The sequence below is a fragment of the Macrosteles quadrilineatus genome, unplaced genomic scaffold (genome assembly GCF_028750875.1).
Source record: "Macrosteles quadrilineatus isolate MER2022 unplaced genomic scaffold, UCM_ALF_1.0 Scaffold_2__2_contigs__length_208266976, whole genome shotgun sequence".
In the NCBI taxonomy this organism is placed as follows: Eukaryota; Metazoa; Arthropoda; class Insecta; order Hemiptera; family Cicadellidae; genus Macrosteles; species Macrosteles quadrilineatus.
In genome coordinates, this window is record NW_026542595.1 from 183,208,453 (window position 1) to 183,227,433 (window position 18,981).

The 18,981-nt window shown below is 33.6% G+C and overlaps 2 protein-coding genes across 2 annotated transcripts in view; both read right to left on the reverse strand.

The window, feature by feature from the left end:
• LOC128985199 (uncharacterized) overlaps positions 1–8,672 on the reverse strand; it is a 31,409-nt gene extending 22,737 nt beyond the window's left edge. Inside the window, exons 1-8 of the mRNA XM_054404583.1 lie at positions 8,658–8,672; positions 8,283–8,391; positions 6,978–7,118; positions 5,687–5,871; positions 2,216–2,464; positions 1,741–1,904; positions 1,002–1,255; positions 578–807 (exon numbers count right to left, since the gene is read on the reverse strand). Of these exons, the coding sequence (XP_054260558.1) occupies positions 578–807; positions 1,002–1,255; positions 1,741–1,904; positions 2,216–2,464; positions 5,687–5,871; positions 6,978–7,118; positions 8,283–8,391; positions 8,658–8,672 (1,347 nt within the window). The remainder of the gene's footprint in view (positions 1–577; positions 808–1,001; positions 1,256–1,740; positions 1,905–2,215; positions 2,465–5,686; positions 5,872–6,977; positions 7,119–8,282; positions 8,392–8,657) is intronic.
• Positions 8,673–13,149: 4,477 nt separating this feature from the next.
• Positions 13,150–17,898, reverse strand: LOC128985200 (uncharacterized). The gene is made up of 5 exons (XM_054404584.1): positions 17,776–17,898; positions 16,960–17,065; positions 15,206–15,394; positions 14,328–14,432; positions 13,150–13,178 (listed from the first exon to the last, which is right to left on the reverse strand). The coding sequence occupies exons 1-5, from the start codon at positions 17,869–17,871 to the stop codon at positions 13,150–13,152; spliced, it is 525 nt and encodes a 174-aa protein (XP_054260559.1). The 5' UTR covers positions 17,872–17,898.
• Positions 17,899–18,981: the final 1,083 nt, after the last annotated feature.

Sequence of the window (18,981 nt, forward strand, 5' to 3'; positions counted from 1 at the left end):
AATAACGCTTCAATATACTAAATTATTTGTTTTTTTAAGCTCTACAAAATGGTTTAAAAAGAAATTGTGAAATTTTGTGTTTTTAGGGTCAAAAAAGGGAAAAACCTATTTTTACCCCATAAAACCCCCCATAAACCCCCGTTCCCATAGTCCGATCATGCTGGTTCGCGAACTCATTCAAGTTTATCCCGCCTTACACCTTCAAACCGAATTTCATCAAAATCGGACAAAAATTACTCAAGTTATCGTGCGGATGGACACATATATATATATATATATATATATATATCTCTCTATATATAGATATATAAAAATTTGAACGAATGGTGTTTTTGGCCTCTGGGGACATCAAAATGAAAAAGTAAATCGGTCCCGGGCTTAGGTCTTACCATGAGACCTACGGTAATAGCTACTTCCCTATAGGGAAATTCGCTAAAAGAAAAAAAGTTTGTTGAGATTTTTGTGTCGTAGTCGACTCTTTTCGATTTAGAAGAGCCTGCTATCCTAACAAAAATCCTGAAAAGGATGTGATAGTTTAAAAATAATAAGGATAAAATCAAATCCAACGGCCACTTACCCCTTTAACATCAACAGTTCCGTTTATATGTTGATATTTATCCTTGTAGACAACATTATCCGTGAGTGTTTTCCAGTCTACTCCATTGATTTTGACTACTGTTAGGTTTTTGCCCGCTAGGGTTTTGCTCCACACATGATCACTTATACTGTCAGCTGGACCTTTGTCAATATTGTTGTTCAAATCCCCATTTCTCACTTCTTCTTCATCCAAGTACACCATTGGAAAGACTAAAAACATAATTTATCCAAGTTTTTTTAGTTTTTATCCACAAATAAATCAATTTAGGCTACTTTGATTTTAAGAAATCAAAAGGAGGACAAAATATATTAAAGTAGGAATACCAAAACTGTGGTAAATCAATTTAGGAAATAAAATTTCATAACATTAAGTTAAGACTTTACCCAAGCACTTGGCTGTTTACCTGTGCATTTTTCTTGCCCTTTACAAAACTCCTCTGACAGATCAACTCCGTTAACTCTCCCCCCATCTTCTAACTCCACCTCCCCTCTCACAGTCAGTGGCTTGCTTAGTGTAACATTGCCTCTTATCACCACAGGTCCGTCGGCGAACTTGAGGTCCTCTCTTGTCAAGTTGTTTATTCTATTGATGAAAATATCTTCTGTCTTGAGTGATTCCACAATCACCTGATGCTGTATTGGACTCGGTTTGTCTTTCCTGCATAAGAAAATTAAATACTGTAATGGGTTTTGAGAAAAAATAGAAAATTTGACAGCGTTTTTTAATCATTGACTCTTGAACTTATTTGATAGCTTAACTACTTGACTACTTGAGGGCTTATTTGATAGCTTGACACACTTATCTTTCATTCATATTTGGGTTGAATAACCCCTAGTTGCATCCCCATAAAGTGATATGACAATCCAGGAAAATCCAAAGCTAACGTGTAGTAGATTTAAGCTTGACTGCAAGGCCGCAGCAAAAGTTCGGTAGGTACAGCTTTTAACTGTTTTATGGTTACCTTGAGCTACATATAGTTGTAATTGAAGGTATGGTTATATTCCTTTCTTCAGGCAATAAATCACCATTTACGGACCTAAATTGTTAAAGTACTTACTTACTTTAATACTTTACTACTTTAATACTTTCTTATGAAGTAAATTAAAGAATGTAAATTATCTTGTGATTATATATAGGTTTACCTGAACGTATTGTGTAGTAGTTGATCCATATGTTCGCCATTGAGATGAGTAATGGTAAGATTGTTGATACTCAACTTCCCCTTGAAATTCACCTTTCCCTTGAAACCACTAAGACCCCAAGCTTGATTCTCTCTTTCTTCTACAGCTTGGATCACTTCACTTCCCTATTGGGTCACGACATAATAATGAGTTGTTAGATCATAATATTTAACTTACCCGAGAAAATCCAAGTCCAATATCAGTCAGTATTATGTTGTGTAATATTTTACAGTATACTTAAGCCATTAACTTACACTTTTATTTTCTAAGGATTTATATGCATAAGAATAAGAATAAGAACTTTATTACTGAATTTTGTTCATCCAAAACAGGATTCAATACCGATTAGTTTGGTTTAGAAGGACTCTATTTAAGTTTATAACGGCAAATAAATTTGTATAACAAATTATCAACTAAGCATGAATTTATATTTTACCTCAGCGATTAAGTTTTTCACAGAGTTCTCGAGTGATCCCAATTGTAGCAGTCCCTCAGTTTCTGTTGTCTCTTGGGACATTTCGGTCTCATTTTGTGGTTTGATCATTGAGTTATACTTTACACTTGGACCCTCCAGTCTGCCCACAGTCCATTTTCCAGTTATCACGTTGACTCCTTTCTTTTTCACAACAAAATGCAAGGTTTCCTCAACCTCCTCAATCTTTGATTTTATTTGTTGCCATTCATCCTGAAGAAAATATTAAATATTCGTTAAGTTTAAATGTTTAGAAGAGTCAGACTAAAATGTTCACTACTCAAATTTGTTAGTCCATACCAACTATTGCCCTTTGCCAGCTTTACCACACAGGATAGCTAAACTCCACAACCCAGGTGAATCAGCAAACTTTGGCTTAGTAAACGCTTGGTGAATTAGAATTTGTTTGAATTCAACCAACAAATAATTCCAGTAATAATGACCTAAATAATTTGAATATGTAATAATATGCTGATGCTCCTGTGTACTAATGAACCTGTGGTCACTTTCATGATTGGTATAATGTTGATGTTGTTGGTTGCTGTTTAACAGGACTTTTTAATATATCTATACGCTACATGAAACATTGTGAACAATAAGGCTTTTATGTCTTAAGATTTAACCCCACATATTATAAACCAAAATGTTCGTCTTATTGTGTAGATTTGCAAACTAACCTTACATTTTTGAAAAAACTCCCTTGGGCTCTGCCTCAGTGGCTTTTAAAGTTCCCATGTTTTCCTTATAAAGAACATATTTGTTTACATTATGATAAGCTGGATAATTTAATTGCTGTTGATGTTTTAGTTGCAATTTAAGGAAACGTGTGCTACAAACATTTACTGACTTGAAAAGACTGATTATTGATGTGAGTGAGCTGGTTGGTAATGACTTTTGTTTGGTAATGACCATTGAAATGTGAATTTGGGTTGGCATAAATACTACAATGGAAAAAGTGAGAAAGCTTGGACAATTTGATATACCTACTAAAAAGAAAACTGAATTATCACTGTGCTGCACTTCTTGAGCAATAATTGAAAGAGCCGATTTGCAAACTATGGAAACAAAAGTCATAGAACACCACCAAGTAGAAGAAATAGAAATAATATATTTTTTTGAAGAATTTATAATCGTTATTATGGAAAACCTAATGCGGCTATGAGTGGGAAAGATTCGTAGAAAACACAAACACAATATCAGTTTTTCAAAAATGATAAGATATTTACAAGAAATGTTTAGGCCTATTATATCGAACTATCATGTACATCGTAAGTATTTCCATAATCTTTGAGTCAACTCTTTTAAAGTTAGGCTATCGGAAATTATTACCATTTTGAAATAACGCCAGTAGTACTTTGTATTTGCTCGAATTCGAGCAACAGGTACACTAGTATTAATTAATTTAAGATTTAATGAATTAACACAAACTACTTGGCCAAAGATATTCAACTGAGAGTTGATAGCTGGCAATAAATAAATTAAATCAATATTTAATAGACAATCTATATATTAATAGGCAAGCATGTTTCTTTAAAACCTTTTTTCTCAGCTTGTGTGCATAGCAGAGAAAATCTATGCATACTGTTAGAAAGATACTTTTCTGTAGATGTGCAGAATCCCTTTATTAATTAAAATAGGCAAAATAATTTATAAATAAAAAACTTTTTTTAAAACAAAACGTTTTTAAACGCACTAAAAAGTAGAAAATAGTGTATAAATATGTGGAGAGTATAGCATAAACACTTGTAAGATTTAAAACGAAAAACGTGGGGTACATGCTGCAATACATAATTTACAACTACCTTCACCTATTGAACTAATGTATTATTATCAATTGCATGCACCCCACGTTTTTTGTTAACTATTTTGTTAATATTTTTTTAAATAACATGGGCCTTATGGGTTGCTATGCTGGTGACGAAATATGAACAGAAAATCAAAACAAATGGAAGAAATTCCAATCATATGTTTTATTTACAGCTTGGGGTGAAAATAGAGAAGTCTGTACATTACATATTTTTGGTTGAGTTTTCAACCACTGGACGACCTCTAGTAAATACTAAATAGATATTATACAGTCTAAACCTAAACATTTATATACAGGGTGATTTGTACTTAGTGTGACAAAATTTTTTTGGTGTAAGTACAAAGTAAATGAAGTGTGATGATGCATATCAAATGTTCCAAGTCTCAAAATTAGCGTCCCAAAAAATTATTTTATGCTTTTCAAAAATAACCATGTTTTTAAACTTAATACAGCGATTTATCAATTACCTGTATATGGATTTGAGTAGATAATGTCATTTTCGTGTTCTACATTAAATTTTGAATAAGAATGGTAGAAAAAGACGGAGGATCAGTCGTAAAAACTCCATTGTAAATAGATTCAAAGATAAAAATTAAGATGTTTGATAAAAATTTTAAAAACAATGGTCTATTGCATTTTTCACACCCTGTACACAAGAAAGTGTCGGAATATGATAAAAACTGCACCATTTTATAAGCTTTCCAACGATATGCTACACTATTGAGGTTTATGTCTGCTTATATACGCTTTAATTGTTTGAAGACTGCAAAGCATGGTGTATTTAACATTTAAAACATAGAAAGTCGGCATGTATTAAGCAAAAGTTGTATTTTTGATTCAGGTTGAACAGTAAAAAGTTCCCTGTTTTCTGGTATTCAAACCACTCTTACAAACAAAAAAATATCTAAACCTCAATAGTGTAGCACATGGTTGGAAAGCTTATAAAATGGCGCAGTTTTTAACATATTCCGACACTTTCTTTTATACAGGGTGTGAAAAATGCAATAGACCATTGTTTTTTAAATTTTTATCAAATGTCTTAATTTTTATCTTTGAATCTATTTACAATGGAGTTTTTACAACTGATCCTCCATAATTTTCCATTATTCTTGTTCAAAATTTAATGTAGAACACGAAAATGACATTATCTACTCAAATCCATATACAGGTAATTGAGAAATCGCTGTATTAAGTTTAAAAGCATGGTTATTTTTGATAAACATAAAATAATTTTTTGGGACGCTAATTTTGAGACTTGGAACATTTGATATGCATCATCACACTTCATTTACTTTGTACTTACACCAAAAAAATTTTGTCACACTGAGTACAAATCACCCTGTATACAGAACAGCCACACAGAAGTTGTTACTGTTGTTATTTATTTCATTTCATGGTTGTGGCACTGACTGAAAAGCACACCAGTTGTCAGGTATGTTGGACTATTGTATGATTCCAATTATATAGTTAATTTATTAGGGTATGTTATAGGGTCATAATTCGTAAATAAACCAGCGTAGAATTATGTGCACCTTTTGTACAAACTCTTTACATGTTCTCGTGAAATCCAAACAGTCAGGTTATTGGGTGCTGAATTTTTGGGACTTTACGTAGAAAGATGGTAATACCTGAATTTTATTCATCTTGTTGACCGTTGCTCTTAATTTATCCATGATGGGATTGTTGCTGATCAGTGATGTCCCTACAGCCACAAGATTAGAGAAGTTTTCAACGCGAGGTATCAGAAGACAGTTCTGCCGCTGAAATGGAACTGAAACAGCTCCAGCCCAATCTCCTTCCAGACACCCGTCACCTGTGGTTTACAATGAAACAAATATTCAAACTGAACAAACATATTAAAGGAAGAAATAATGTATACACAATCAATTCACCCAAGAAAAGAGTTCCAGAATTTGACAACACAAACACAATTCACTACAAAATTTTATATTTTGCCCCTACATGGAGGCTTCCTCAGAAAGACTTTTCCTACTACTTACAGAGATGTTCTTGATTTTGGTGACGGGAAAAGACGTTTATGATTTTGCCGTGACTGTCGAAGATGTTCGTTCTCAATTTTGCTGTGAACGAGAAATACATTAACTTACTTACCATGAAATTGGAAGATGAATCACGATTTTGCCATGACCGTAAAAGATGTACAAGATTTCACTGTGGCCGCACTAGATTTTTCTGTGCTCGCAGAGGAAGTTCTCAATTTTGCTTGAGTGCGGTTTCTAATCATGTTTTCCTATAGTTACCGGTTTTCTCTGTCTGTGGCCACCCAGCTACGATTTCTTACACTAAATCCTTCAGGGGCAAAATATCCAATGAATAATGCTGTGAATTTCGTGTGTTGTCAACTACCTGAAATTCTTTTCTAGGATAAATTAGTTGTGTGTATATTCCTTTTATAATGTATTCCTATGCCAAACACTCTTTCTCCTAAAAACTAACCTCAAATTTATTTGGCTAAGTATAGTTTTATTCAAGAGGTTGGCAGCCTCTTTAAACCTTGTTTTTACCTACCCACATGGGTCTCATAGGCCTGAGTATGGAACATTTAAATCAAGGAATTCATATAACACAACATGGATCATATAAGGGAGGTGAGCTACTTCAGTAAAATAATTTAAATTTACAATAACCTACTATTTTGTTAATAATTGTGTTTGTGTTTTTAGTGCTGCTGGCAATTTTATGATATCTTTATCCAATCAGCATTTCTCATGTTTGAAGCCTAGCACTGTAACCACACTGCTGCCTAGAAAATTAATATATTAGAATTGAAATTTCAAAATAATGTCTTTTTTACATGAAAAATATTAACTGGAAAGAATTGAAAAGTTGAACCTAAACTATGCGCAAAACAAAGACGTATGAGGCACTAAAAAAAAATAATGTCAATATGATAATTACAGTTAGGTATCGAGACAGTGTTGAATCCCCTGTTAGCGCCTGCCCAGACGTAAGCTGTTGTTATGTTGGCAGACTTGCTCAAGAGTAGAACATCACTGCGGTACGAAGACACCGGCAAAACCAGCCATTCACTCACAAAACCTAGACATTATTATTGATATTGATTATACCTCTTATCAGAACTGATTAAATGGAAATAGCAAAGATGGCACAAAGACAAAACATAAAATAAATTAACAGTTTCATGGACTATACAAGGCTATTTATTTATTTATACACATTCCTTAAATTAATACAATATTGGTAGGAACAATACATTGCAGGTTTTCATAGTAAAAACATGACTGTAAGCAATAAATATATCTGATCTGATAAAGGATGTAGATTTTTTAAGAGAAATTGAAAAAGACACCCCACATTGACTCATGGAAAAATCATATTGATCCATAAAACCGGTCAAACGTTATTTAAGGTCCTGCTAACAGTTTCCACCCTGAGTAATTCTTGAGTAAAAATAGTTTCATGACGTTTTACCTTGTAAAATATCCACACTGATTCCCTAAGTAGCAAATAGCAACTTTGAATTTACAGCTACCACAGAATGTAAACAAAACTGATTTAAAGTTAAACCTTAACCAGTCTATTTGAAAGCATCAAGTTGAAAAGATACAATCAGAGAAGGCATGGAATTATTTTGTTAAGCTTGGCTTTTTAAGACCATTGTAATGAGCTCTAGTAAGATTTTTCATATTCTCAAATCCATCCTCAATGTGTAATAATTACAATTACAGTAAACTCCCTCTTATCCGGACTCCTCGGGACCGAGGCCAATCTGGATAACGGTTTCCCCGACATCCCCAAAAACTTGTTAAAACGGACCCTTTGAATGCATACTGTAAACAGTATTTGACCTAAATTTAGGAGAGCATTGTAATTTAGACATGTGATCACTGGTCTCAAATCTTTCCCACGAAAACAGTCGTTTCAGTACCACCCACTACCTGCCAATCTAGTCCGGTTAAACCGATGTGCTAATGAAAATTGTCCGGTTAAAGAGATGTCATTTCCGCCGAGTGTAGTCCGTTTAAAAGGTGTCCGGATAAGAGGGAGTCTACTGGGAGAGGAGTTAAAAGAGGAAGTTAAAAGAGTTTTTTGGAGTCTAAAGCGGGTAGCTGGTATTGAAAACAAGAAGGATTTCATTTTATATTAACCTGCAACTGCATAAAAATAAAATTTAACTCCATAATTCATTTTGTTTGGTTCTCTATATAATCTGATCACTTCTCTAAGCAATGGAAATCTCACCAGGCATCAATTCTGAGATGAACTCTCCCCTTTCCGTTATCCTGATCACATGGGGTGTCTCTCCATTGATTGCTAAGTATGTCTGCAGTGCAACATTGAAACATACCACCTGCAGAAGAAGGTAGTATTACAAAGTTAATAGGTATCATAATGGAACATAAATATTGAGTAAACATTTTAGACATTTAGATACTGTGGTCCAGTGACTTGATTATTATTAGCCAAAATAGTTGCAAGAAAATTAGTACATCGCTGTAGTGTTAATAAGTAATCTTAGAGGCACAGCTCAGATTCTCCATTAACATATAGGGCTATTCTTATCTCAAAAATCTTTTTGGGCTCCACTCCAGTGATTCTGGAGTTTCTTATGTTTACCTTATGGGTATTCATGTTTAAAAAGCTGTTTCAACAAACATCCAACATGATTCGAAGATGTGCAATAGCATTAAACAGTTACATGGTATTACTAAAGATTACAGCACTATATTTTTTTAGGTTTTACATTGACATGACTTAGTAAACAAGCATTTTCTCTTACACATCATATTTAAAATTTTATATTTTTGCGTAAAAGAGGCGCAAGGAATACCCACTCAGGCTTATCTGTGCTGCACATTCCCGATCACAGGTAGACTGTGTATAATAAATCATTTGTCGTAACCGCATCCCACCAATGGAACTCCGTACCTTATCCCATTTAATCCATAGAAAACAGAGCCCGACTGATGGTGGCGCTGAAGGAATATTATGTTAACCGGATGGCCGTGGCTTGGCGGGATAGCATACATTAGGTCTTTGGGTGCAGCACATGATGTACAGTATGTTCCTTTGACTATGTATGTTAGGGAAAAGAAATTCATATTATGATATTTGTGCTAAGTTATTTGTTTTATTATAAACTTTGTTGTATTTACTTTTGTTAATTTTATGTTATTGTTAGTTTTAAGAAAGGACCATGATGTCTGCCTCAATAAAGAAGAATTCATTTCATCATATCCCCGTAGCAAAGCACAGTTATAGCGGCTAGTTACACAGTAATGTGTTTGGTAATTTATGATAATGTATCCATTTCCCTCTGGGTGAATTTGAAGTAGAGGTATGCGACAGCCAAACTGAGCCTAGCCTACAAACTCAAGGATCTAGCACCAGGTGAAAAAATCGTTGAGCTTGAGCAGTTAGCTTATGATTGCAATCACTAGGCCTATAGTAACTTATAAATAATAAGCTGCACTACTCCTGCCTGCTCACATGCCACCTTCACCGAAAGTGTGACAAAAGTTTAGAGAGCCATGCAGGTTCTAAGACTAATACAGGGTGTCCACAAAAAATTTGTCATTAATTTCCATGACTTTCCATGACTATCCATGACCATTTACCATTGATTTCCATGACTCACGAACTTTACACGCAAATTATAATATAACATACACACACAAATAATACTGCCTGGACATGTTATTTTGCAGAAAATACTTAAATATGTAATAACAGATAACAATGGAGTACAATAGGTACAACAATAAACTAAAACAAACCGAAAACTCATAAAATAATACAACTGTAATAAATTGAATTGTCGAACATTTGTGAAAAATCCTGAAAAATGCTACAACAGTCCGGGTTACAGCTGACTAGAGCATTGAATGGTCCCCTCAAATCCATCCATAATTGGAAATTTCCATGACTTTCCATGACTTCTTGCCTATTTCCCTGACTTTCCATGACCAAAATTTTTTTCCATGACTTTCCATGACTATCCCTGACTTTCCAGAATGTGGACACCCTGTAATATGGTATGCAGGGTGCCAAAACTACAAGCACAGTCAATTACAAGAGCCCATTGCATTAAGGAAGATCTTCCCAGGGGTAGAAAGGCCACATAGGCAACAAATGGGTTATTCTACAACCGCTACGGTATGTGAATTTTTCCATCACAAAACCTTTACAGACACGCTCTACGATCACAAAAGTATAAGTTCAGCTGGAATTAGCGATAGAAATTCAAGTATCGGAATTTTTTTATGTAGGAATGTGGTGCGGTCTCCATTGATTTGTATAGGCCTAGTTGGGGTTCTACTGTACTTAATCATCTGCAGGGAGGGTCAAATAACACAGAAGGTCGGATAAGTAAAGTTAGAATAATCGAGACTCATCAGTTACTTAATCAAATTTTATGTAAGCCAAAAACTAAACTCTGCACTAACCTGTGATACTCTCAGAAGAGACAGCTCAGTGTGTAGCTGGTAGTGTCCGGACACCAGACGATACACAGCAACATGATGACTTAGTGGCAGAACTAGGAAGTGTTGACGACCCACCCTACATACAGTGACCGATCTACAGTCTCCTGACACTGAGAAACTCTGCACTAACCTGTTGTAGACAGATTTCAAAATAATAGGCAACAGTGAAATAAAACAACGTTACCTATTAATACAGTACCATATGACTAACCCTTTGAACCCCATCAAGTAACACTAGGTGTAAAATGCAGTTGTTGGCTTGTTATATCCTGCGGAGCAAGCATATTAATACAATACTATTCCAAAGTCATTACCATTACCAATTGAGATGGGAACGCCCCTAGGTGTGTATTTTAACCCAAATATGAGTGAAGGTTGATTGTAGAATGATGTGTGATGATCTATGTAGCTTTGTTACAAAATGGTACATACATCTGGTTCACATAAATGGGATGTCTACTAACAGTATCCAAAGTCAAAGATATACAGTATTTGGTTCACTTAAATGTAATTGATTATTCATTTTGTTGTAAATTAGGCTCAACAGAATTGATCCGATTGTTTTCCCTTTTGGTCTGTTTTTAATGTGCTAGTTAAGATGATTTGTTGGTAAAAATATGTTACAGTGATTTTGTTTACATTTTTAATGACAACCAATTTACCCGTAAGGCCCATGTTAAATTTATGAAAGTTTAAATTCAGCAGGAAAAAAGCCCGTAGTCCGATTTGTACCATTTAAGATTCATACCTTTCCTTCCCATAGTTGATTATTATGCTTGAGCTCAATGTCGAGAGGACATTCAGGAGGAGTATTTGTAAAACAAAAGCAAGAGTGTAGTAAAAGAGCTTTGCTCGCTCCGCTCAATTACCCAACCTTCACGACTTTTGATGGCCGTAGACAAAAAATAGACATCACATCAGTTACGTAGCCAGTTTCAGAATGAAGATTAGGGTAAAGTGGTTGAATTGAGCCATATAGCATGCGATAATGTCCATAACTGATTTATGTTGCGTAAGCACACTTTTAACGAGGAAAACATATGTGCAAATAAGTAAAAGAGAAAGCCAAATTTTTACAGCCAGCACTCTGTGAAAAGTTTACTCAACTATGTTCTATTTTGGTAAAAAGAGTTTACAGTTAGATCGTATAAATGGACTGGCTACTTCATAATCAGAAAGTATATGGTACAACTTAACGATAACAGCTAAAAGTATCTGACATTAACTGCAACATAAATGAAATTTTTTGCCACTACTTTTGCTTGATATTTTTGCTGTCCAGTGGTGATAGTACGGTAAAAGTATGATCAATGGCCAAGCAGGCTAACAAGTTGTTTTACTTGCCAAAAGACATGATCGTAGATTTAGGGGTAGAATCGAGTTCAAGTCAGATTTAGGGTGTGTACGTCTGGCAGAGTTTGATGGATGCAAGTAAACAAGATGGGTACGTATTCTTTACCAGTTACACCTATCATGACTAATAGTACTACTTGTAAGTCAAACAAGTACAAAATTATACAATGGAAAATTACTTATATAGGCAAAATAATTAATATTCTTAGACATTTCTAATCATACTAGTAAACCCGTGCGGCTCAACGTGCCGCAAATTAGAAAACAAATTCATCGTGTTATTCATCGTGTTATATATTGACTCTAAGTCGAAAATAAAATACAGTAATGAATGAAGACTTAGAAGGAAAGCAGACTATCCATTTTCTAGCTGTATATGTCTTATATTTAGTATATTAATAAAGCTGTCGAGTATTTTATAGTTATTTTAAGATTTCAAAACACATTTAATAAAACATTTTAACAAAACCAATATATAGCATATTTGAAGAACATAAAAATGCTTCTTGAATAAACCCTTTTAAAGATATCCCCAAAATATCTATTTTATTTACAAAAGAACTTCCTTGAATAACTTACTAAGTTTTTATTCGTGAAATCACCTTCAGGAAGATTGCCCTGGTCAGAATTAAATTGTTTGTTAACTATTTTGTTCACTTGTAACCTTGTTCCATTGAGGCCCTTTGGTGTATTGATATTCCTCACCAATAAAACCACTGCCCCTTGTTTAAAATATATGTCTTGGCAATCCACTGAATAAAGTAGTATGATCCATTATGAGTACACTTTAAGTTACTCAAAACATTATTAAACTTAATATACATTTACAGGCATAATAGGCCCTACACACAATTTTTTTAATGTAGTAGACTTTGACTATTTTCAACTAAAAACATGTGTTTTTATAAATAAAAATTATCTCCCATGCTATCCTTATGGAGAAAAAACTGACTTTAAGGGCCTTTGACGCCCTTACCAACGACTTTATCAAAAATCTAATACCGTTGGACACAACTACACGTTTTAACCTTTATTTTGAGACCTCAAACGTCAAAATCGGGCGAATATAAACGGAGGAGTTCGATTAACAAAAAACGGCTTAGCCTATTATATATATAGAATAGATAGATTTCACTTACCTAAAGTCTAATTTGCCACTACCCGTTACAAACAGGATCTCAAACACATCAATGGAGGCAGGAGAACCTTTATCAATCACGATCAGCTGATTTTTTCCATGCATGCTAATAGCTGATATACAGCTTACTGTTTTATAGCGGGACCATTGTGTTACATATTCCTGTAAAAGAATTGAAATGTTAATGCAAAGAAGTAATTTTAACTCTTTGAAACCAAACAGACTGAAAAATGTTATAACTAAAAGTCTTGTTATGGTTTTAGCCTACTTTTATGGTCCAGGCGTTTTTTAATAGTGTAAAATGTGACATTGCTTTTCTAATTTAAATTAGGGTATGTACAGTGTCACATCAAAATTGCATCATGTACACAGGTAAACTAAAGTTGACATGGTAATAAATAGTGCACAGCAGTAATTTTCACTAAAGTCACTTTGGATTGACTTAGACACTAGAACTTGGATTGCTTTTATAGCAGTAAAGAAAGTTAAGCGCAGCAATCACATTTCATAAGTTTTTTATGAAGTAAGAAATTCAGACAATGTACAAGCAGATTAAATAAAACTATTACATTAGTTGAAATTATCAGATTAAATAAAACTCTTACATTAGTTGAATATATCAGTTTGACTTAGAAAATTATATTAACGTTATAAGTAAAGAGGTGGGCAGTACGTATTCCTTTGTATCTGTAATTTTTAAGAGCTCCTGTAATGATAGCTAAGCACAGGAGTCCAAATCCTATTTTTGGGAAACTAAAACGTGAAAACTGCTAAAATACTATTGATTGCAAGTTTAATATAATTATAAACATAGCCTACACATTGTATTCAGCTGATTGATGTAAAGAGCATTTCTATTTACCTTTTAATCGTAAACAGTACCGGGCTGGACCAAGCCATGATCTATTTGATTTCATGTTAAAAACATTGAGACACGTTTAGGAAGGTGACTTAACATTGTGTCAACAAAAATAATTATTGACCACTAAATAATTATTGATATAATATTCATGTTTATGTTAGTGTCAGTAGTTTTACTTTTTTAGTGCTTGTTTATCAAAAAGTGATGTGCTTACTTTAGGTTTAAAGCTTTTTAGCCCATATTTATGTTATTAAGTCAAAGTTGGAGTCATTGTTTAGGTTAGGAGTCAGTTTTGATTCCATAATAAACATAATAAATATTAGATTCCAGCCCACTTGTACAGAATTAAAAAGCACTTAATTTTTTTTTATATTTAATCTTTCCTATCACTGCAAAACTTGATATAAATGTTACCAATTTTGCATCCATGATCCGGTAGAATAAAATACCAGCAGTAGATGTGTCTAATGCCACTACAACTACCACTTCCGGCTGGGAAGATTCTGGGTTCCATCTTGTGAATAGTGATGTACTTGTCACATTGGCTGCATAACCTAAAAAAATTACAAAAAAATGGTTAATAATGTCAATTCTTAATTTGAAGTTCAACATTATTGAGTTGTTGTTTTTTTTGTTATTTTTCCATTATGATGGAAAATGTCCGCAATAAACCTTTGAACAACAAATGTCGATTGTTGTCAGATAGACGAACTGCAGTATATTTTACAAAGGATCTATTGGAGGATTTTTTACATTCAGAGAACAAATGCTGTGTAAGCTTATAGATTACAGACTGTGTTAGAGTCGGCTGACATAATTCCAACGCTTCTAGTAGACATCTAAATGTATTATTAACATGGACTGATTTAAGTGTCCAAAGCTTTTATTTTAACGTCCGTCCACTCCACCCTCTACTCAAGCTGTTTCACTTTACAATTTAGATTTTATTTTAATTTCCTCCCTTTACATCCTAGGACTATAGGCTCTAGCGTGGAACTGTTTGACACATTACTTCACGTTAGAACTAGAGAGTTACGGCACTATCACGTGTTAAAGCAATTAGTGATTGGCAGGATTTGAACTTGGAACCTTGGAGACCGAAGCCCTGCAATATACACCTAGACCAGCTCACTAATCTAACAGGACAGGACAGTAGGGTGGCATCAATTTAATGTCAGCAACAGCTGCTTTGGTGTCTTTCCTCAGTCACAAAACCCACAATTCCTCCTAACCCCTGGATACCTATCACCCCTAACAGGAGGAAATACAACTCGTGTTTTACAAATGCAACTATTTAACCTTTTGCTAAGTAGATAGACCTTCTTACTTAAGGAATGCTGTTGAAATTGAAGTGATCTGTTGGCAGACAGTTGAGTTGGCGCTGTTACCAACGTGATCGAGGAATGTTTCCGGCCCAGGAGATGAACCTGGCCTCGGTTTGACTTTGCCTGCCAACCAATAACAGCTTCTCCAGCAGCAAGCAATGGGTCTTGTCTCATCCACTCAACTGACAGCTCTGGAAAAATTACAATAATAACCAAATACAACCATACTATTCTGGATACATCACAGTTAGAAATAGTACTCCTTACAAAAAGTATTATTTGTATCTAATTTTGTTTAATATCCTAGTAGTGAATTAGGTGTAGACAGGTTATAAATCTTAAATCTGTGATACAATAAAGTTGTTGAGCTCAAATTAAATTGTTTAACACGTTCAGTGTGATTGCGAGATGGCTGGCTGCGGCCGGTGGCGGGAACAGCTAATGTGCTGCGTGGTTGAGTCCGCAAAAACGTTTAAATTTAGTTTCATCCAAATGAGAGGCATATTATAGCATATACACTACGTTTGAAGATCCCAACAGTTAGCAGCACTAAACAAAACTGCTAGCAGGCCCTCAGTATTGCCAAATGGAGGAAAAAGGCAGGGGCAAAAAACTCGAATACACCATGAAATAATATCACAAAAAAGCCGTCAAACACAATTTTGAGGTGAGGTTCCTTCCACAATGCTTCACTACAATAATTATTATCATAATTCTATTCCGTTCCACTAAATCCTAGCCAAAACCCCAAGCTAAAATTTGGAACAGTCCCCTCCATTGATAAAATAGCCGAATCTGAAAACTAATCTTAGATTGAAGTATAAAACTGGCACAATAAGTGGCAATCTGACACAACGTTCCTCAGGTGAGGCTGTGTTCACACTGAAGCAAGGTTGTTGGCTATAGGTCGTCCAGTGGTCAAAAACTCAACCAAAAATATGTAATGTACAGACTTCTATATGTTTACCCCACGCTGTAAATAAAACATGTGATTGGAATTTCTTCCAGTTGTTTTGATTGGTATCTGTTTATATTTGGTTGTTATTTTTTCACCAGCATGGTAACCCATAAGGCCCATGTTATTTTTTTTAAAGATGAAATTTACTTTTTGTGCTTTTTTTAAGCCTATTTTAATTTATAAAGGGATTCTGCAATATATAAGGGAAAATATCTTTCTAACAATATGCTTAGATTTTCCCTGTGATGGACACGAGCTGAGAAAAAAAGGTTTTTTAGAAACATGTTTACCTATTATTAATATATGCCTATTAATATATAGATATATTCCAGACTGCCAAAAATATAATGCTAAATATTCGGAAGGAAAGAATTCTTGTAAAAACTATTTGATAAAGATGTAATGTATAAAAAATAACATTGTTTTGTGATATTTACAGTATTTTAAAGAAGACCAATATTTACAATAGTTTTAATAGGTAATACATTTTTTACGATTTTAAAACTGTTAGCATTTAAACGTTGACTCTGATACTGTATAGCCTAATTTTTGTAATGTAGGCTATCAAACCTTGACTTTGTCTATTGCATGATTGTAATGCTGAAGGACAATAAAAACATTCAGATTCTGTAATTTAGTATTAAAGTACTTTAAAAATAATGAGGTGTAAACATATTTTCTTATAACCTACCCCCCCCCCCCCTAGAAAAGAAGTTAGTTAAATATTATCTTAACTTGATTATAAATCAACTAAAAAGTTAGCAATTTATGGAAATTTAGCAACTGATATATACTTACTCTCCCTATTTCCAACTCCAGAGTTAAAGACATACGAGTGGTAAAAAGGGTCTTTGTTCACCAACAAGTCCTGGGTAATCTTATCAAGCTCTCTCCTTAATTCAATCTAAAAAAATAATATTAATTTTATAAGTAACCAATAAGCGTACAAAAAAACTTTGGTAATGGTTTAGAGAGAAATTTTAAAATTAGGCCTATGTGTTTTGATGGTCAAAAATGAAAAAAAATCCGTTTTCCATAAAACCCTCCGTAAACCACGTTCCCATGGTCCGATCATGCTGGTTCACGAACCCATTCTAGTTTATCTCGCACTACACCTTCAAGCCAAATTTTATCAAAATCGGACAAAAATTACTCAAGTTATCGCGTTCACGGACGTATATATTATGATATATATACATAGGCCTACCGGTGTATAAAAATTTGAGCAAAGTGTTTTTGGCCTCTAGAGACCTCAAAATGATAAAAGTAAATCAGTCTCAGGCCCAGGTCTTACCGTGCTACATATGGTAAGTTAATAGCTACTTCCCTATAGGGAAATTTGTTAAAAAATTATAAAAATATATTTATGGAAGCCATTACTCATAAAATAATTGAGAAAATATGAGTATGCACAACAAGTTAGCACTTTTCTTGCTCTTTAAAATGAGATATCAAACAATAAAATTGGTTCAGAAGTTAGAATGTTATAAGAGATTTTACAAACCTATATTTTCCTGAAAAAAGCTCAAAAAACTCCAAAAAGTAAAGTAGGTAAATATAGACCAACTATGAAATGTTAAAAATAATAAAATAATATTCCACATGAAAACTTACCTTATCTCTTTCTTTGAAAGATTTCAGCCCAGTAACCATTTGATCCATGGTTAAGGAAATTAACAATAAGATGTGAAAACGAATAAAATACTCCATGTCTTCTCCTTGAGGTTATAAGTTAATCTGGAAACAGTTACAGGCTTATGGTAAATTATGTTTATTGCAATAAACAGATATTTAATAGGTAGCATGAATTTAAACATAAATCTACATAAGCTAGATAATATAGACCTCCATAAGTTACATGTGTGTGATGTAGGCTAGTCTGTTCAAGTTTGTTCAATTTATTTCCATCACTCAGAACTTGTATTCAATGAACAGTCATAATAATATCATACACCTTGCATTGTTTGTTTTGTGTAAACCGTTTCTAAGTAAATAAATAATTCAATAATGCCTCAAAAGTTTTGTTGTGTATGACAAATACGTATGAAACAAACTGTAGGCTATAGTTATCTATAAAAAAAACATAGTTCACTATAAAAAGTTCAGTTATAAAATCATTACGAGTCTTCACTGTCTTGTGATGATAAAATTCAACTTTGAGTTTTAAGTTTTATCTTTAACATTAAAATATTTGTCTCCCACATCAATGGTTCATTGAAAAGGTGCCTTAGAAAATATCCTCACAAAAACGTTCAACATTCTCATCCCTCTCAACACTCGACGATGGACTATCAATCCTAGCCTACTTTACTTATTAGGGTAAGTTACTTTCTTGTTAGGGCCTATAAAGAGAACATTCATTAGAACTTTATCGATGATTTTTTTACATATCGATATATATTTTTTTTTCAATCCATTACTTCTGTTTTAATATAGGTATTCAAACACATTTAAATTATTGCAAATTGACAACTGATCTTGTTTAGGCAAAAATAATTTATGGAATAAGAAATGAAACTGTTCTAAACTAACCTAAAATAACTTGCCAAACTTGCTTTACATTTCAAAATTCCGTTTTATAACAGAAAAGGCATGTGGGGGATAAATTTTACAGCATTAGTTTGGTTAGCTAGGTTAGTTTAAAACAAGTTTCATTTCAATATAATATTTTTTAATTGTTTGTTGATACTGAACAATATTTATTTAACTTATCATAGGTGTCAGCTGATATGGTATGTTTCAAGTTTCAACTCATTAGTGATAGGCCTAGGGTATATCGGATCAAAAAAATAAAATATCAATAAAGGCTATCAAAAAAAT

Coding starts and splice junctions, on each gene's coding strand:
- LOC128985200 (XM_054404584.1), bottom strand. CDS start 17,871: ATGGAGTATTTTATTCGTTTTCACATCTTATTGTTAATTTCCTTAACC. Junction 15,395..16,959: donor TGGAGTTGGAAATAGGGAGA/GTAAGTATATAT, acceptor TAATTTTTCCAG/AGCTGTCAGTTGAGTGGATG. Junction 14,433..15,205: donor ATTTCAACAGCATTCCTTAA/GTAAGAAGGTCT, acceptor TAATTTTTTTAG/GTTATGCAGCCAATGTGACA.